The sequence below is a fragment of the Pyxicephalus adspersus genome, chromosome 1, assembly GCF_032062135.1.
Source record: "Pyxicephalus adspersus chromosome 1, UCB_Pads_2.0, whole genome shotgun sequence".
In the NCBI taxonomy this organism is placed as follows: Eukaryota; Metazoa; Chordata; class Amphibia; order Anura; family Pyxicephalidae; genus Pyxicephalus; species Pyxicephalus adspersus.
The window spans coordinates 124,227,951-124,249,739 of NC_092858.1; the positions used below are offsets into that span (position 1 = coordinate 124,227,951).

Here is a 21,789-nt window from a genome sequence, read left to right on the forward strand (position 1 = left end):
AGCAATCAATCAGATTCTAAACTAGCCACCATGGCCAAGACTAAAGAGCTGTCTAAGGATGTCAGGGACATAATTGTTGACCTACACAAGGCTGGACTGGGCTACAAGACTAACGCCAACCAGATTGGTGAGAAGGTGACAACTGTTGGCGCGATATTTCGCAAATGGAAGAAACACAAAATAACTGTCAATCTCCCTCGGTCTTGGGCTCCATGCAAGATCCTCCTTTGTGGAGTTGCAATGATCATGGGAACGGTGACAAAGTAGCTCAGAAATACATGGGGTGAACTTCTCAATGATCTCAGGGCAGATGGAACCACAGTCACCAAGAAAACAATTGATAACACACTGTGCCATTAAGGCCTGAAATCTTGCAGAGCCCACAGGGTCCCCTTGCTTAAGATAGCACATGTACAGGCTCGTCTGCAGTTTGCTAATGAACATCCAGAGGAGAACTTGGTGAAAGTGTTGTGATCAGATGAGACCAAAATTGAGCTCTTTGGCATCAAAACAACACGCCGTGTTTGGAAGTGGAAGAATGCTGCCTGTGACCCCAAGAACACCATCCCCACCGTCAAACACATTATGCTTTGGGGGTGTTTTTCTGCTGACAGGGCACCTTCACCGCATTGAAGGGACAATGGACGGGGCCATGTACCGTCAAATCTTGGGTGAGCACCTCCTTCCCTCAGCCAGGCAATTGAAAATGGGTTGTGGATGGGTATTCCTGCATGACAATGACCCAAAACACACGACAAAGGCAACAAAAGAAGTGGTTCAGGAAGAAGCACATGAAGGTCCTGCTCTCAAGACCCTAATCCCATTGAAATTCTGTTGTGGGAGCTGAAGGTTCGAGTTGCCAAACCTCAGCCTCTAAACCTTACTGACTTGGAGAGGATCTGCAAAGGGGAGTGGGACAATATCCCTCCTAAGATGTGTGCAATATGCAATTTAGACTTCTGCCCATAGTATTAAATAAAAACAAGGTGCTTGCTTTGAAAATAGTGATTGAACACGTCAAACAAGAATTTTGAAAAACTTCAACCTTTCTTTATTAAATTGTGGCATATGGGACATGTGAGATGATATCCAAATTTAGAGATACTTTTCTTTTACCACACTCCAAAAAAAAAAAAAAGATTTATCTTTATCTGTGACGATCTTCCCCACACAGATGGTACATTCAGAAAAACTGCTTGCACAAAATTCCTGGTATTTTTTCAAAGCCACTTATCTATGCGAACCATGTGGGCAGACTACAATAATCACTAGTAATCATGTTTCTTACTACTAGTTTTTATGATGTCCTAATATGCATAAACTACACCCTAGGAGCATAAACTATAGTTATAGTTGAATAAGTAAAAGGCACACAGCTCAGAGAAACTTAGGCATCTGGTAAATGCAGCCAAAGTATGAGTATGCCATTGCTTTGGAGATCGTCCACATGTCCATCCATAGCCCAGTGTTTTTTTTATTGTCAATGAGATCATGCTCACAGAGGACCTCAGGGCAAATCTCCACGTCAGGGATGAGAAGTTTAAAACTACCTGGTTCTATTGGAAATCATTCCTCGATTCCCTAGAATATAGGAATTATATGTGCTCCTGAGGCTATGACCTCTGTTTTAACCAATGGAAACTGTATTGTTAACTGTTCTCCATAGAATTGCACCTTGCCGTTTCTGTATCAATTCATGTCATGTACAGTTAATTAAGTGTATTTATTTGATCATGAAGTATTACTAGTGTTGCCATCTATTTCTATTGGTAATATAACCCTTTTTGAAGTATTGATCCCCATGTTTGTTTCTAATGCTTTTGGATATACATAAAAATTGAAAATAATGTTATAAAAGTACCTAATATCTAAGGCCATGTACACGTTCAGTAATTGTCATTGGAAAGGATCTTTCACGATACTTTCCAACGACAAAAGACGGAACGAGTACTGTACATACAGCACCGTTCTGCTGGATGGAGAGGGGAGAAAGAGAGTGGCACACCGTTGCGCTCTCTCCCCTCCACTTGTATTACAGATCCATGAACAACATTGGATGAGTGCTGTACACACATCAGATTCTTGTTTGATAATAATCATCTGGCATGCCTACGTGGCTTTAATAATATCACACAAGATTTTGTTGTATCTGTGGCATCCCAAGTCCTCTTGAAGATTCTAATATATTAAGAGACCAGACTGCTGAAGTATATAAGGTCACCTATTAATCAGAACTGTCATTTTAAAATGCACTGGAAGTAATTAATTAATCTACGACATATTGAGCCTCAAACCTCCTTGGTCCATGCAGAAAAAACAAACATTTTACATATAAATGATGAAAAAATCCTAATGGCATATATAAAGGGTCAAATGTATTTTACTAGATCACTACAACCCTGCTTTAACGTGGCAGTACCGACATTAACATCACAAACTAAAACCAATAAAGTGCTTTTGAATTCTAATCAACTTCATGCCAGAAATAAAAGGTTGCCCATAAAAAAGTCTTGTTTGCTGCCTTATTATTCAGCTGCCGTATTTATTCAGCCCTCAAAAAAAAAGCAGTGCAGCTTTCACTCTTACGTAACAATACATAATTCTACACAAGTAATTTAAAAGAAGAAGAATAGAATTCCTAAATAAACTTTTAGAAAATAAATTATTAGGTAAAAACATACCTTACTTGCTTACTACTGCGTTTGAATTTCTCACAACATCCAAACTGAGTTTTAGGTCAGCTTTAAGTGAACAGGCTTTTAATGAGAACAGAATACTTATTCATGTGATTTTTACAGTTAACCCCTGGCATATAACATTTGTCAGTTCAGTGCCTAATAAATCATTAACTCATTAAAAAATGCTTTGGCAGCTAAAGGGTTAATACATGTTCCCATTGACCTTATAGTTGCAGGTACCATGGAGCAATTCATCCTCAAAGATGAACTCTGTGAGGCTGTGTTTCAGTGGGTTGCACAGCTACCAGGGATTTGTCTATATTAAGAGGCTTGCAGGTTGCCAAATTGCTGCTGCCAGAAAATATAGGGGAAATATATGTTGGGTGGCAACAAGTTTATGCTATAGTTAACATCTAGCAACTGCAAATATTTTCTTACCATAGAGTTGTCCCAATTTAAAGATATCCCCTCACCTAGCGCAATGATGGCAGCTCATAAAGTTGGATTTCTTCTCATTCTCTCACTAATGAGAACTGGCACCCGGACAATCAAGGAGAATTACAACAGAGGGTCCAAGTAGTAGCAGTATGAGAATTTTCAAGTGAAAATAAAATGAAGTGTACAAAGAGTTCTCCCAGAGCATGAAACTTGGTCCAACAAGCAAAATGAAGGCTTGGAGGAGATAAAGATAGCTACTGCAGAGTCTGAACAGAGGTGCTTGCCTCTTACAACAATGTTTAAATGAAAGCTTTACAACAACAAAAAAGTTGATATTTCAGAAGGTAGGGCAGGTGTGTTTAGCTGTGTGAAAAAAGCTCTGCTTTAACATTTCAGGAAGCAGAATAATGCATCCAAAGGAATCTGTAACTTTTATAGACATAACAAGTTAAATTTTCTTTCCAGCTAATAGAACAAACATCTGCTATTTTATTAATAAACGGGCTACTTTATACTGGAACTCTAGTACATTGTATAGTGCATATAATACATGGAGACTCTCAGAGATGACTTTACATGTTATTTACCAAAGCACCGAAGATTCCCCCCTAATCTAAAGAACTGTATATATCTCCCAGGTTATTTTTTTTTAAAGCAGTTTAAAATTCCCCAAACTTTTCCTGAAAACTTCCTAAACACAACTGTATCCAGGCACTTCATCAGTTTATCAACAACTATACAACAGTCCACCAAATTTACAATTTGTTTAAATATACTTGTAAAGGATAACCTTGATGAAATTATATCAATTTGTAGAAATTTATAAACACTGTTTCCAACAAAGTAATTTTCTGAATTTGGTGCTGCTTCCGTCCTTCAAAAGCTACACAATGGTTAGGCTTTAATAAAATATAAGGACTAGTTCAGATGGACCATAAAGCTGTGGTCCACTTACTTCTTCCTCTTGTAAACCTCACCCATAGGATAGGATAGCAAATAAGTTTAAAAAAAATGCCCAGCAGCAGAATCATGCTGCAAATCATTCATATTTTTGGTACTTATATCCTGGCAAAAGGAACTAATCAAGTATCCAGCCACAGTGAAAGGGCAAAAAAAAAAGACAATGATCTTAAGTTTGGTTTGTCTGCTATTTATCAGAACATGGCCCATAATCCCATGCAGTGCAGTGAAGAGCACAACACTGCATTCATCAAACGCTGCAGTTGACTGATCCCAAGCACATACAGTGGTGCCCAGGAAAGCTAACCACACGGTTTTAAACTGCAAGAGGCCTAAAGCGCTCTTACTGAATGTTTGCAATATGTATATACCTTGTAGTACACATGATCTAAACATAGGTTTACTTAAAGCAGAACTCCGGGCACTTGCAAACTTTTGATTACATACATGTGTCAGTAGCCACAAATGGTATGAACCCAGTTTGTGAGCATTAAAACTAATTTCTGTATAAACCATTTAAGGAGAAGTGGTGATTGGAACATAAAAATATACCACGCAATATATAAAAAATCTACTTCTGTTTATTTTGCATGCCCTCTGCTTTCACAGAACAGTTGTTGTTTTTGCCATTTTAGGTAAATTGTGAAAAACAGAAGCAATCTGACAGCAAATGGTTACATGTCGTAAAACTTATTTTGGCATTCAAATTAGTCATCATTACCAAGTTAACCACGCAGGGCGGTGCTGCAATTTGTATGTGGCATCTAGGAGACTGATCCTAATAAGATTAAAGTAAACCTATTATCAATGAAAGAGAGGGACTGCTATCACCGATTTTCAAAAAATGCTTTTCATCTATAGTTAAAAATAATTTAAAAAAATATACTTTTAAAAAACGTAAACATTTTCTCATTGAACACTGAGGCTACCCATCTCTGCCGCCAACCAAATTGACAATCAGGAAGGTAAAATAGACAGGATCTGAATTTTGTATTAATGCATTTGTTTGGTTTCCACTTTTGTGCCTTCAAAAATTTTAATCAAGGGGGCACAAACAAACCACACAAAACAATCAGAGGTAGAGAAACACATATAACTGAAGTAATAAACAAGTTTACAATGTTTTTGATTATTTATTACAAAACAGCATTGCTAAAAAATAAAATAAAATTACTGATCTGACAGATAACATCTAAATTCAGAATATTACCAGCCACATCCTGGTCTGCAATGTTAGGGGGTAATGTTGAGGATGTATAGGTGGCCATGTAGCCAATATCTGGGAAGCATCACCAGCAGCAAATATCAAAGATTCTTACAGGGTGATAATGAGACCATTCATAACCCCTTCATCAAGGCAGCAGTGACATAATGCAATAGTGGTGTCTTGATAAAGGGGTCCTATATGACCCTGAAATGTTCATTATTGTAACGCACACATTTGAATGCTAAATGATGTCTGGTGTGTTGTGCTCCCAGTCCTGCTCTACTGGCAAAATGCTGCTGCCAGAAGCAACCAAAATAAACAGACTGCAGTATCCAAATGAGATGCAGCAGATTGCATTCATTTCTATAAGGTGCAGCACAATATAATATAGGCTGTCTGCTGAATGCTCATGAAATGCACACTTATTGCTTTCCTTCTGAGATACCTAAAACACTAATTTAATGTTCATCTAACTGATCCATAACTCACTGTCTAAGTAAGCACAGTATCTACATTTTCCCCATTTATTACCAGGTGCATGTTTGGCAAATTTATAACGTCCAGAAGCCAGGAAGTCATAACAAATCTTCAGATCAGCAATGGCGGTCCCACAATTATACCTCTTGCATATTCACTAAATTCAAGTAACATTTATGACCTCTTTCAACCAGGACACCACCTGCATGGAGTTTGTTTTACTCCCCAAACTGGCATTTACCTGTATTAGGAACATTGTAAATTTGACTATGGCAGGGAAATTGGATCTTTGGTACAAAGACATTTGCCATGGAATACGTAACCCTATGTAATATATAAATACATAATTTCTCGTATGTGTGCACATCCCCCCCTTTTACCTTTGCTATAAGTACAGAATATTGTTTACTAGCTAGAAATATACATTATAAATAAATGAGCCTACCCTTCGCTCTCACGTCAAAATTTCTCTGAATTCCTAAGTACAGGTGTCAAAACCTGTCTACTTCACTTCTGAATTATTACAAACAGACCCCATAATAATAACAGATAATATGAAAATATAACAAAGTGCTTTGAATTGTATAGTTGCGAGACCCAAAGGGAACAAAGAGAAAGAAGAAAAGGTTATTTCTAAGCTTTACATAAATTTTAAGTAATCCTTTAACAAATGTTCTTCCTCTGTCTAATACCAAGAGGGTTTTTTGACACATAATGGTTTTACAATTTTTCCCTGGTGACTTTATTTGTAATATAGATTAATATGGGAAAACAAATGGCAAAGAAATTTGTGATGAAATCAAACACCAATGATGACATCAACTCTCCTCTCACAGTTTGCTTTTGAGTTTATGGGTAAAAGGTCATGAGGGCAATGGGAACTCATAGGGGACCTAAAAACATCTGCTAACTGAACAGGAGGCAGATCCCTGGACCATAATAAACAGCTTTGCATCAAATCTACCTGCTGAGATGTTTGATAATGTGCCTGAAATGAAAGAGCATGCACAGCTACACCAACACAATCCTATAACCCTTAGTTGGCAATATGGTACACCACATTAAAGTCACTTAAATAAGAAGTAAACTAAAAAACGAACAGAACAGAAAAACAAAAAAAAAAAAAGGACTAACCTTTAATCCCGCAGCCCAGTAGTTCGGTCCGGAGGTGTCCCTGCGTCGTCCCGGCATCTGTCCCTGAGGCTGTGCGCCGCTATCTTCGCCACTTCTTTCTTCCGGGTACTTCTTCCTACCTCACCTGACTCAGGCGTAAGATCGGGTGATGTAGTTTGGAAAAACAAAAAACTTACTGATCTCACTGCGCATGCATGAGATCAGCAATTGTGTTTCCTTTTCACGAAAAGGCGATTAGGCGATCGAGAATTAGGGGGCAGTGCTGCACCCTTTTTTTTTATTAAAAAAAGGGTGTTGCATTTAAAAAACAAGCAAACAGAATTTTTACTTTACATAAAAGAGTTGTCTACCCTTTTATGTAAAGTTAAATTTCTGAGTTTAGGTAGAGTGAAAGTCCCCACATAAGAAATCTGCAAATCATCACCTTCACTTCTAGCAACATTGAAAGCTGCCCTGAGGAGAAAACATCCCACAATGTTTGCCAGTAAACCAGTATTTCCTATTTTTATTTTCTAATTCCTTCACAGTGCTGGCCGATTTCACCTGCATACCTCTACATCACTACGGGATAAAGTAGTGCTACATAGAGACAATGGGTGGCAATGCTGCAAGAAAACACAAACTGATGCTCTAAAGAACCATTTATCCACAGCATTGGCAGGAGAGGTAAGTGCTTATACTCTTATAAATCTGCTGATCGAAAAAGAATCACTAAGAATTCTGAGGTGGGCAGATCTTATATTGTAATGTCCCCTCTGCAATACAATAAACGTACATGTCCAATTGCATTTTTTTTTCAATGTACACACATTTTTTCTTGCTCCATCATGGACATTGCCACCCTCATCTAGTCCTCCACTAGGTATACAATCTTCAGCCACCTTGATTGGTCAGGCTGGGATGAGGCAGGCATGCATGAAGGTAAGTATCACATTTTACTTTGCGACCTTTCTGCAATACAAACGCTGCCTGCTCAAAAAATGTCATTGAAGTTCCACTTCAATGTTTAACCTGCTAATATTTGACCTTTCTTGGTTACACCTTTTCCAAACAATCAAAATGCTAAAGGATTTTTGTTTTTCATACCCACATACCCAACTTGACATCTAGTGCCATAATCACATACATCAAGGCTGGAGGAAGGGGCCAACAAGATACTATACTATATTATGCTATGAAATCAGGAAGGATAATAGCCCTCATATGGGCAGCCGGGGTTGAAAGAGCTAGGCAATGCCTAATTTTCATCAGCCACAAGATAACACAGGAGAAATCGAACTTGGAATTCTAATGCACATTGTGTATCGCTAAATCAAAAAGAGCAATTTCAGTATGGGAGGGAGCCAGAGCTCTTGTGGAAGACTGAAGGTAAGGCTGGAGTTGTATGTTAGAGGAAACTGGCATTTGCTTCACTCCATTTGAAAACTCCTCATAATAGCATTAAAATCAGAATTCAAGAGAGTCCAAGTTTTTCCCTAGCTGAACAATAGTTTACCATCATCTACTAGGTAGAACAAAGTTAACAAACATGATTGTTCTTCGGTATAACTAGTGTCCCCCACTGTAGTTAACCTGTACATGAAGGAGGTCAAAGGAAAAGACCTTGAATGTATTCAAAGCTAAAAATTTTGCCATTGGTTTAGATGGGTGAAATATCAAAAATTCTGAACAACAAGTTTTAGGGAACACAAATTCAGTGAATAACATATTCAATTATATACATGGGAAGTGAGCAGAACAGATAGGCTATGTACACACGTGCAATGATTGTCGTTGGAAAGGATCTTTCATAATCCTTTCCAACGACTACATGATGCATGAACAAGCACTGTACATACAGCACCGTTCTGCTCTATATAGAGGGGAGGGGGGAGAACGACAGAGCGGCACCCCGCTGCCCCCTTCTCTTGCATTACGATCGTTTGTCGTCCATGGATTCGCCAGGACGGTCGTTCAGACAATGAGCTCTGTACAGACGCAAGATTCTCGTACGATATCAGCCCTGAGCCAATTATCGGACGAGAAGCATTGCACGTGTGTACCTACCTTAATGCTTTTTGGACTGTCTCTTACATCTTACAGCAGACAAAATCTTAAGAGTGAAGATTCATGATGGTATTAACTATTAAGTACCTACTGCCTACTCATAGCTACACATCTGAAGTGTGAGATCTAAAGCACTGTTGACTGTCTCCAGGGAAAGGAGTTAAATTTGGTAATGGCCAACCTCAAGAGGATAACATTACAAGAATACAACTGGGAGACAGGGACACATTGATGACTGACCAGTCAAGGTGACTGAAGATTGTATACCTAGTGGAGGACTAGATGAGGATGGCAATGTCCACACTGATAGCTACTGGTAGGATGCTCCTTGGTACGCCTGTTTTTAAACTAATATAGCATAATGTCATGACTGACAGGATAATCACATGACCTAGAACAACCCTGTTTCCTGATCATCAGCTGGAACAAGAGCCACCGACCAGGTTCCCAAAAATCAACATTTCATGACTAGATGAAAGGAAACAAGTGGATGTGGTATAAATGCTGAGGAATGTTTCCAGTATCTATTCAAACTAAGCACGGCACATGGATTAGTGGCAAAACATTTACTGCATTATAAACAAACTATAATAGTGATATACTGACCATGATTTATGAAAATACACATTCATGGACATTTTAACATCTGTACCAAGTCTCTGTAATACCAAGGTGTTCACATTATGTTCTGAGGAACAGAATCATGATTCAAACAATCAACACTTTCCTTATGACATTGTAAGACACCATGATAATGAGACTGAGATTTATTTACCCATGTGGGTAAAGGCTGAATTCCCAACAGTCATCTGACCCGAGGAAGATTTTTAAATGTAGTAGCGACACATCACTGATGTTACTAATTAAGTCGAGATGACTAAAACAAACTATTACTAACTTTATACAATACAACATAAGCTTACATAACAAAATGTGACCTGTAGATAATCTTACAGCTGGCAGATCAGAGTCACATTTAACCCTACGAGTGTGTGATATTAAACACGTCCAGAAGACTGAAAACAATCTGCCCACTATAACAACATGCACACATAAAACGTGACTGATACAAAAAATCCATAGCACTGGCAATAAAACATGCACATCCATACAGATGATATACAAAACTATTTGAAAAAAAAAGTAATGTTTTCAAACCATGTAGAAAAAAATGTAGCATTCATATTGAAAGGACACATGGGTAAAAAAAAATTAAAAAAAACACATGGCATTCTCACAAAAACTTTCTCCAACTTCAGATGGTTTTGCGAAATTTCGGCAAACTGATTTCATAAAACCATCAGATCTAGGAAATTTTAACAGGATGACTCGCAGGGAATCCTTCTCTTTACAATCCCCGGGCACAGGAGGGTAATTAACCTCTAGTCCCGGGGATATTCTCAATGAATGTGGCCGCCTCAGCCGCATTCATTGAGAAGATGTGTGATCCCGGGCACTAGAGGTTAATTAATCTCTAGTGCCGCGGATCGCACACTAAAAAAAAAAAAAGTTCGACCTTGATTGGCGAATTTACACTGGCTGTTCTCACTTAAAATTCAGAAAGCAAGAACGGCCGAATTCGCCATGGGATCCAGTTTTAAAAACTCGCTAGCTCATCCCTAGTGACTAATAATAAGACTGTGGGAGAATCTTCCAGGTCCATGTGTTTAACACATGGCTGTAAAGGAAGTATATCGGCCACACTTCATAATAAACCCCAATATAATACAAGAAACGGACAAATCAGTCAAATGTGATGACACCACCATCACAGATGTTTCATTGGAGTGAATTGAAGAATTGCAATATTTCTTTAGAACTCAGATATAGATTTATTAGACTCAATGTCATACATACATGCAACTTTATTGAAAGTAAACTTAGCATGTCACACAACTATAAGACAATCAAATTATACTAGTAGCAGGATCCGCACATGTCAACAAATGTCTGACTTCCAAGGACTGTACTTCTCCCTGATAACATTTTAATAATAAATGCCCATCAATACCTCATAACCAACCCTGTTTATATGCCAATGTACAGCTGACTCCTCACATGTGCTGGCTTCTGATCATTACTCCCCCTCCATTGCTGGATGTAAACAGTCGCACAGGACTCAGCAGTGTGCACACGTTTATCTGCACCACCTGATGGCCAGCCTCTACTTATCACAACAACTTCAACTAACAGCTTTGTCATTTCGGGAACTTCCACATCACATCCACAATCCTGATCAGCTGACATGTTGCAGCATCCTCCATGCCCAGCTCTCCCCCATCACGTACGGTGCCCTCCATGCTCCTCACCTTGCTGGATGTCCCCGTTACTCCCCCCGGGAAGCGGTACACTCAGCTGCCTCTCCGGCTCCGGCAGACAGCGGCGGCAGAATGAGTGCAGGCAGGGCAGCAGCTTGGGCTCGGAGTCCCGGCACTGCAGGCTCTGGGCACACACCGCACACGTATCCAACAAATTCACCGGCGTAGAGGATGAGGCGGAGGAAGAGGAGGCCGCGGAGGATGAGGGGGCCGGGCTCTCCTCTGCCGGAGCCGCCACGGGAACGGCTGGAGCAGCAGCAGCCTTCTCCCCGCTCTCTGCCTCCTCCATAGCCTGGGCCTCGGTTCCTGCACTGCTACTCCCGTCCTGTCCGCTGCCATTGTTGCTGGCATTACTGCTCGCGGGACCGTCCGTCTCCCCGCCGCCGCCTCCTTTGTTGTCCGCCATGTTTTTCCTCTTTGAACCCCTGAACTGACCGCTTCGCGACGCCACCAGCGCACGTACAGTACGCCGCCGCAGTGAGGGCCTCCCTCTCCTCTTTCCTCCTTCGTCCCTAACGGCCACGGCGGAGTGACGTCAGAGCGACGTGAGGGAACATGTAGATAGCGCAGGCGCAGTGAGGTTTTCAGTGAAGGGAAGCGTGCGCTAGATGTGGAGACCTACGCATGCACAAGGGAAGATTAGTATGAGAAGTGCGCATGTACATTTGATACCTGCGCATGGGCAATACACATAATAACCAGATCAACCACGCATGGGTTTGTTTTCTCGTTTCAGATTTACAGAGTACATGAGCTACCTATGATTTTTAGTGATGTTCCCGTTGTCAGCTTTGGTTGCAAATATTTTAAAATAATAAAGAGATATAATAGAAATATTTATAATAGATAATAATATATAGAGAGATTCCTTAGAGAGAACCCATCACATTTTTTACATTATATAAAAGAATGGCTAAGCATTTTATAAAATGTATTTAATCTTAATTTGAAGGGCGGTAAAGACTGAGTGAGAAACCTGCATCCTCCTGGGATTCATACCACACTTATCCCAGAAGCCTGCAGGCTGCTCCCATGTATGCCTAAGATTGAGTATGCGCAGAACAGACACTTCACTTTACACTTTCAGGATGGCGCATCTCATGACTGCGCAATGTGAGATCAGGTGACATATGAAAATGGTGTCGCCCATTGTACAGTTTGCAGAGAAATGAAGATGGGACAGCGTGGGACTGACTGCACTAGGACTGTGGAGGGATGAATAGAATTTCACCTATAAAGGTGTTTTGTTTTTTTTATTTCACTGAAAAAGGGGTTTTTGTGGAAAAACAAATTTTTTTACTTCTGCCTACTGATGACAAGCTCTTAATTCGTCCACAAACCGAGCTTGGGGTCAGCTGCCCTCTTCTTTCCGGGGCTTGCCGTTGCATCCAGCACCGCCACCCTCTTCCAGGTCCTAACCTCACCTGAACTCGCACTGCACACACATGACATGGGGTGACATGTCTTCCCACTACACATGCATGAGATCGAGCATTTTTTTATTTACATTCCACGAAAACTCCTGATAAATGCATAAAAGGAGCAACCCTCAGCATCCTGGAATATGTGACGTATGTATTCCAGGAGGTTGCGGGTTTCACCTTCGGTTTTTGCCACCTCGTCAGTAAATACAGGAAGGGGTACAGAAAAAGTATTTAAAAAAGAACACTTTTTTCCATTATATAAAAGAGATTGACACCCTTTTATATAATGTTAAAAATGTAGTGATAGCTCTACTATAAGAGGTATGAGGGAAAATATGGCACCCTGCACACTACTTGAATGTGGTCAAAAAGTGGGTGTGGAGTCCTATAGCCTGAGCTGTTGCACCTTTCTCCCTATACTTTGCTCTGTGTTAGAGCAGGGGTGCCCAACTTTTTTTCCTCTGGGGGCCACTAATGACATTGAGATTAAACTCACAGGCCACAATGCAAACAAACATTAAAGATGTATGTTTAAAACCAGAAAAGATTTAATTGAAAATGAAATGAAATTGAAATGTTTCTAGTTATCATAATGTACATGCACCAAATAAAAAAAATGACTAATCAAAAATCTCTACACTCACCATTTGATGTTCATTTTTTTAATGTGACGTTTAATTAATGAAAGATACAAAACTAAATCTATCATACAGTACTGGCCCGCCATATATTGCTCCCTGCTCACCATTCCTGTACCACAGAGCAAAGACTACACCATACAATGCATTCTGTCAGTTATAGGAGGCTGCTAACCTTCCTTGTACTCCGAATTCTCTGCAATGGATACTTCCAGAGAAGCGGAATTCATGTGATAGATAGCCAAGGGGGTATGTTCCTACTACTATATCTTCAGGTCCCTATATCTCCCCGTTCTTGGGAAATTAGGGTTCACAGAAGGTAAGTGCCCAGCTAAGTGTGACAGGTATGGCTTTTCATATCTTGTGATGGCACCGTAGTGATGAAATTTTAAAGGGAGTTAGCCACAAGAATCCTGCACTTGCAGTTACTTTTCCCTTTTCTTACGGAGAAATTAGGGTTCATAGAGAGTAAGGGGATAGCATGATATGATTTTAATCGGGAAGGGGGAGCTCCCACATTTCTAGTTGCCAACATCCCTCTGTTCCAAAGAAATTTGGGTTCACAGAATGTAAGTGGCCAGCTATGTATAACAGGCACCCCACCTCAGTCTCAGTCCCAGGCTCAGACAGGCTCAGTCCCTTGCACAGCAGCATCTTCAGAGTTGACTTGAGGCGGCTGTGAGCAGTACTGAGCTTCGCCCCCTAGGCAGGGTTCTGTTGCATAAGGAAGGGGTAACCACACCACAACTTCACCGCCAGTCTGAGCGCAGACTTGAAGTTTTGTGAACAAACAAGTATATACTTGGGGTACCACAGCACAGAGCAAATTGGCATTACCCCAATGCCCATTGCCATGCAAGTGGCCCCCAGGGGTTCTTAGAAAGCAAACACAATTTGGGGAACCACTTATATCATAGTTTCAGTATTTATAGGCATTCTATTTTCCTCCCAAATAAATACAACAATGAGAGGAAGAGATGTTATGTTTGGCAGTAGTAGGGGGCAGGCTGATCCTGAAACACACCTAGGTGAGTTAAGCTGCCTACACACTTCCAATTTTTATCGTTGGAAATGAACGACAAACGAACGACGAACGTCCGATTGGCCAAAAATCGTTCGTAAAAAAAGTAACCAACGACGCCAACGAACGAGGATAGTCGTTGGAAATGAACGACTGGACCAGCGGATCAGATTGGACAACGATCGTTGACCATCTACCGTGTGTACGGTTGTTTGTGCATGTTCTGAGCATGCGCGATGAACGAACGTTCGATCGATACAGGCTGTATTGTTCCTGTTTGTTCCAGCGGAGTTCTTCATCCTGTTCCAGTGCAGCACTTCATCCTGTTTGTTCCAGCAGAGTTCTTCATCCTGTTCCAGCGCAGCACTTCATCCTGTTTGTTCCAGCGGAGTTCTTCATCCTGTTCCAGTGCAGTACTTCATCCTGTTTGTTCCAGCGGAGTTCTTCATCCTGTTCCAGTGCAGGTGCACGTCACTTCCTGTATCGTTCAAACGATCGCATCTGTCGTGTGTACAATATCTTTGAACGATCATATCGTTATCTGTATGTACAGGATCGGTGCTATACGATCATTCGCAGATATCGTGCAGGATCGTTCGTCGTTCGTTTACAAACGATAATAATTGGAACTGTGTACGCAGCTTTAGGACCGCACAGGTTGGAGGTAGAAAATGTGCTTGTGTCATAGTGCACGAAGGGTTAGCTGACTGGCTGACAAAAACTTATGTGCAGCGCAGCCAAATGGTTTCCTGCTAATGCAACATCATTCCAATGCTCCAATTACCCCATCATTCCTTTGCAAACTGAAGATTATGTGGAATTGTTTTATTGTACCTCAGAAGATTTGCAGCAGGAAAAAGATTTGAATAATCCACAACCTATATTCTGGTCTGTCCTAGAGGATGATAATGGGGTGACAATAGAGAAATGGGTGGTTCAGCAAAAGACAGTGAATTTGCAGCAACTGGAGTTCAATGTGAAGAAGTCTCCTGTGATAATTATGTGGTAGACTGCACATGAGAGATGGAAAAGTGATCTGCAACTTCTGCCAGAAGAGCATGAATTGAGGAAAGCATACCACCTACCTGGGTACTACCATAATGCACATGTATTTGACATGGCAATTCAGAGGTCATCAAGGGCAATACCTGATGAGACTTTAGGTTTCCCTCCCCTATTCGAACTTGCCAAAAGCAAACATCTCAGAAGCATTATAATACCAGCTTAGCAGAGTGTTGGTGTTTGAATTGCCCTTTACTGACAGTTTATGGCCTGCCATGCCGAGAGAGTTTGCAAGCACTTTCAACACTTCTACCATGCCATGGCTTATCTGATGGATAATCAGTGCTAACACCAATTGCCTGCCAAATATTACGTGATATCTAGACACAATGGATGGAATTCTAAATATGTTGTAAATACCCAGAACAAGGCTAAATATGCCAATCTTCTGCCTCCAACCCTCAGGAAATAGAAAATGTTTTACTTAGAACTGTTTTGACAGTGCCGCTTTGTCACATTCTTTTGCTGACCAACATTCCTTAGCTGCTGATATCCCCTTTAGGACTGGCAAATGTTTCTCAAGCAACAGTAGTCAGACCTGACTACTGGTTCCAATCATAGGCAGCACCCTAATCTTAAGATCACTATCTATATGTGTTCCAGTGCTGATATGGGAACATTAAAAAACAAAGAAAACCCCATATACCATTGGGTGTACAGAGTGGACCAGTGGCCAAAACTTGAGCAATATTCTCTGACAACACTTGCCTACCCTGGTGCAAATGTGATGTACAAGAAGACCTCCAGCACAGCAGGAGTACTTGTCACCCATCTGCCTGTCTGCAGATAACATTGGCTGGCTGACTCAAAAAATAAAAATCAGCCCAAATTACCAGAGCCTTTGATTTGTTGCCACATCATTTTTAAACATAATTTATTTGCTGCCAGGATAACTTTCTCCTGATACCTCTATTTCTCTTTATGAAGAAAAAAAACACTTTTAAAACCTTTTAAACTAATTAATATTCTATTCTTGGGAATGCTTTACGGTAGTTGTGTAGCAGCTGCAAAACTATCAGTAGTGCAAAAAAATGCATACTACACATCTTTGAATTTGAGGACCTTTTATCTAAAAGCCTGTTGTCCTCTTACTTCATTCAGCTGCCGACTTACATCACTGAATTTGAGGTCTCTTCAAGCAAAAAATGTTGTCATGTCCCTTTTTTATTTAGGGCTTTTAAAAAAGAACAAAATAAAAAGGAAATCATATTAACAACAATGACAGTAACAATAAGATTTTCCATATCACTATATTCATAATATTTACTTTTTTTAATGGAAACATGTATTAAATAATCCTGATAAGTATAACATGTATGAATGTAATGTTTTACTTGACCAATACAAAAAGTGCCAACTTGCACAATAGTGATAATACCGTTTCATCTAATGCAGTGCCATCAATTGTATTGCAGTAAAATAACTAGAGGTGGTTGACACAGATGACTATTGCATATTCTATTCAGAAATCATGAGGATATGTTGATATTAGATATTGAGAGTTTTGGCCATTCCAACTAAAGGAGAGCACTTGAGGTGCATGCATATGGTAAGATCTTGCGTTTAGGAAAAAAAAACTATTTACAAGTAATATTCCTGAAAAGTAGTAATCTTTAAACTACATACACACGTCCAAAGTTCTTGCCCGATAATCGGCTCAGGGCCGATATCAGGCGAGAATCTGGTATGTGTACAGCGCCAGTCGTCCATCGACCGAACAACCGTCCTGGCAGATCCACGGACGATGGACAGCTAACGATCCCAATCGCCACTCCATCGCTCTCCCCCTCCCCTCTGCATAAAGGAGGAGGGTGCTGTGTGTACAGCACTCGTTCATGCATCGTGCAGTGCTAGTTGTTGGAAAGGATCGTGAAAGATCCTTTCCAACGACTATTATTGCACGTGTGTATGCAGCTTTAGTTGTTCTATGGCTGTCCATGGTTACAAGAAAACAAACCGAATAACAAAACATCTGCTTGCTTCAAAGGCTGCTGATCTAAGAGTATCAGCAGGGTGTTAACAGCAAAAACATGTTTGTAGATAACATTAGCTTGTGAAAGTGATGCAGTCAGCAAACAACCACAGACCCCCATGCCATTGTCATGCAGACCCATGAGCCAAAGAAGCCAAAAAGCCACTCCTTTATAAAAGTCACAGCCTATCATTGGAGCCCTGATTCATTGTCCCATCAGGGCAATGTATTTTGCATCCAACTGGAATGGGCAACCTGAAGAATCAAGTATTGTCTTCCCTTGTACTCTAAGTGCCAGCCGAAGATCAACATGTCCATTCATTGGGCCTGATTTATTGAAGGCTGGAGAGAATACACTTTCATCAATAAGGCTGAGTGATCCAGCAAACCTAGAAATGGATTTCTTCAAAGTCATTTGCTAGCAAAATATTTTGAATCCTGGACCAGATGAATTCCAGCTTCACTGATGAAAGTGTATCCTCTCCAGCCTTGGAGAGCTTTAATAAATCAGTCTCCGTAGGAGGATGTTGGGGTGAGGGCATGGTGCTCCAAGGGAGGCAATGGTCTCTCCCATTGACTGCTAAGTGCCAGCCACACAAAGCAGGAACATTACTTAACAGCTGAACATTTTGGCATTGTAAATCATGCCAATTAAAGGCCAATTAAATGGCACATGTTTTGTTCAAACCAAAAAAAAAAATTAAGGGAAAAAGTATGGAATCACTCAACAATAATTGAACAATTATGGAACCAAACCCAACCTCTAGTTTTTCTGGAAGCTTGAATTTTATGAGGCAATGTCAAACAATCTTCTTCCCCAACTCCCTCACTTTCTTGTATAGCAGTAGACAAATCAAATTTATAGAGCTATGTCATAGATCTTTTTTTCAATTTCCACCATACTCTTCAGATTGAGATACGAACAGTTTGCTGGCCATGTCATTAAGCTGACATGCCTTTCCTCAAGAAAGAGTTTTAATGCTCTTTGCTCCATGGCAAGATGCATTATCATCCTAAAAACTGATTTCATGATCACCAAACCTTTTTTTTGATTGAAATGAGAAAAGAATCTAAACATTTCAATTTGCACTTGTGCATTTACCTGACATGCAGTCTTAATCAATGGGTGTTGAAATGTGTAGTGATTCCATACAATTTTTGCAAGGGCTATATGACATTTTGAAAACTTGTGGTGTCAGATTTTAAGGGTGGAAATTGAATTATGACCACAATAAAAGTTCTTATCAGCATGTTGGCAGGAAATATAGTGTGGCTGCTAAAAAACAAACAAACTAAAAGACTTTGCATAACTTTTGTTTTGATGCACCTGGAAAGTATTTAGCTACAAAGTAAAGCTTGTGAATTATAAGGGGAGCTGTTTCATCAGATGGGTCCAAAGCAATAATGAAGAGGTGTTTTACTTTCTGGCTTAAAGCTAAAAACTAATTCATATAAACTGTTTCTGTTGTGCTGTTATTTTAGTTAACCAATAGTGTTATGAAAATCATTTCATATTAATTATGTTGGTATGTAAAACAAAGTTTTTTGGTATTTTCCATTTACCACCTATGTTCCATTACTGTTTGTGTTGCATTATTTTGCTTTTCAACCTTTTCAACCACTTGAGCAGTAACTAATGTATGATAACATTTCCAATAATATCATAATAATAGAGCCTGCACTCTAACTGGACATGCCCACACTTGGGTTTTGGAACAAAACATGCCCCAAAAAAAAAAACAAAGCAAGCTGTATCTGACAGTCCACAAAAATTGTAGTTGTTGGCGTGTATTTGTTCAAGCACTGTGCATGTATACTCAAAAATGTTGTGTTTGCCACAGGTTTGTATAAAATCCCCCTCAACATGAAGGACGTCTTTTTATCATGAAAAATATATGCCTATTTTATATAAAATAATTTAAAATAATAAAGTATTATTATATGTAAATAGTTAAAATATATTAACTGTATTTTAATAGGACTGTATATGTATAAACAAATGCTTTATTAAGAACACAAAATTTGTATTCTTCTTCATCTTATTGATTGTGGAATTTTAAAGATATAAAAAACAAGATAAATGATAATCAAAATTGCATTAGAACTATGTATAACAATTGCATTAGAATTAAAAGATCCTCCTTAATCTCGCAGCTGAATTCGAGTTCGAGATCGAGTTTCATCCTCATACCTAGTTGTTACTTTACTGTCCAGCTCTCCTACTTTGAATTCTGGTGGCTTACCATCAGAATTTTGTTTCTTTATATAGAGAATATATAAAGAAACGTATATATAAAGAAATGTCACGTATATTGATTTATTTATTGAATCAGTTTCACAATTTTAGTTCTTTTTTGTTTTTTACTTTTTCACGTACTTAATAAAAACTACTTGACTTGATACAGCTGTCAAATTTACCATTGTATTATAGTTATTGTACATGTCCCAAAGTAATTACATACTGTCATTACTAACTTCCATTCCAGTATAGTCAATGTTTGAGCATATGTATTTGCTGTGTTGATAAATTAAAAGCTTTTTCATAAATATATTTTTAATTAAAATATAAACTTTACTATAAGCCAGCGTGGGCAGTACGGTGCCTCAGAAGTTAGCCCTTTGGCCTTTGCAGTGCTAAGTCCCAGGCTCGAATTTCGGCCAGGACACTATCTGCTTGGAGTTTGTAGGTTTCTTCCCATGCTTGCGTTGGTTTCCTCCAGGTACTCTGGTTCCTCCTACATCCCAAATAAAAACATACAGTTAGGTGAATTGGCTACCTAATTGGTGCTAGATAAATACTGTGTAATAATAATACTGTGTAATAATAAATATGAGAATGTAATTTTTAAGGTGTATTCATTTTTTAAATATGATGCTTTAAAAAATACTTTATGATGATTCTCTGTTTTTGTTCAGACACTTTCTCTTGTGAGGTGACAATTATCTCACAGATTTTTTATTTAGCAAGCTTAATGTTATATAGATAGGGAAACTTTATTAATCCATATCCTCTAAGCAGACAACATTTAACTGTTGTGATTCTCTCATTTAAACCTAAAGTAAATTGCATTGTTTTACCTTGGCCAGTAAGGAAGTTTCCGGGTTACATACAAGATAAGGACTGTAGGTTTGTTCTTAAAATGAATTTGTATGTAATTGAATTGAATTTGGAACAGGTACATTATTTTAATAAATACAATTGGGACAGATGTTTGTCTCAACATAATATTAGGCAGCATGGTGTCAGTTACTGTATAAAATCCTCACTGTGAGTTATTCACAAACAAAGCAAAAAAAAACGTTATGGAGCCTAGACATTTATGAACCTCTGGAGCAACCTGTGCTTTGATATGCAAAAAGAAACAACTGCAGAGTTTGTCTTGGTCATTGTGTTACAAGAGGCTGCAGAAGGCGCTCAGCCCCCTAAGATCACCCACAGCCTCAGCTGTGTTTACCAAAAGACTTCTTCTGCAAGTCATGCAAATCACCCCCTCCCCCCTTCAAGCCTCTGTTCTGCACAGGAGCTAGCAGGGAATACCTGTTTGTATCTAGGAGTCGTCTGTATGTCGGATATCCTCACCTGTATGCTGCTTTTCTATAAATTGTTTAATAAAAAAAAAATTTAAGCCAGAAAGGTTTTTTTTTTCTGGAACTTTTCTGGATGGGATAACCTCATAATAGAGGGTTAATATCACACTTATCACTGTTCCTGCATTCCAGCTCTATGCTGTTTCTGTGATCAGGTGCTGGATTCCCTCACTGGTAGCCCACACTTCCAAGTTCCATTATAGATCAGGAAACAGCTCTCCTAATTATTCTGGCTTTTAAAGGTGTTGTAAGGTGATGCTCAGTGTTATGTTGGTACACTAGTGCCAAGTCACACACTTCTGTATTGTGATCCTCTGTGATTCTGTTACGGTTGTGCCTCCGGTCAGTCCATATCCTCTTGTGACTTCAGTGCCACCTGTGACTTCTGTGGGTTCCAGCTTCTCATGTTCTCTTGTAACTGTTATGTTACCATATTCCTTGGCTGCTTCCTAAGTCATCAACTCTTGCCTGCTCCTGACCAAGTCTTGCAGTTCCCCCACAACTCCTCCAATATTTTGTTAGTTATTTTTTTCATAGACCTTGCTTTCTAGTTTTTGTTGCTAGGTTTTAGATTTGACATTTGATGCCAGGTTGTCATTACAATTGTGCTATCCATATAAATGGACATGGCTATCAATTTAATTGCATGGTTAATAGGACAGCCATCAGAATAATTGTATTTTCCTTGTTCCTTCAAATATCAACCATCATAATTTTATTTTCTTTGACATTATAATTACATTTTTTTATGTTAATAATGTGGCCATTCATACAAGTGCATTTTCTTTTTACATACGATGTGCATCAGTGTAATTCAATTTTACTT

At 39.4% G+C, this 21,789-nt stretch overlaps 1 protein-coding gene across 2 annotated transcripts in view; it reads right to left on the bottom strand.

The window, feature by feature from the left end:
• Positions 1-11,783, bottom strand: part of TRIM33 (tripartite motif containing 33) — a 53,689-nt gene extending 41,906 nt beyond the window's left edge. The window contains exon 1 of one of the 2 annotated variants that reach the window (XM_072426133.1): positions 11,250-11,783. In XM_072426133.1, coding sequence (XP_072282234.1) covers positions 11,250-11,664 — 415 coding nt within the window. In that variant the 5' untranslated portion in view covers positions 11,665-11,783. The remainder of the gene's footprint in view (positions 1-11,249) is intronic. The other variant, XM_072426124.1, reaches the window with a different exon arrangement.
• Positions 11,784-21,789: the final 10,006 nt, after the last annotated feature.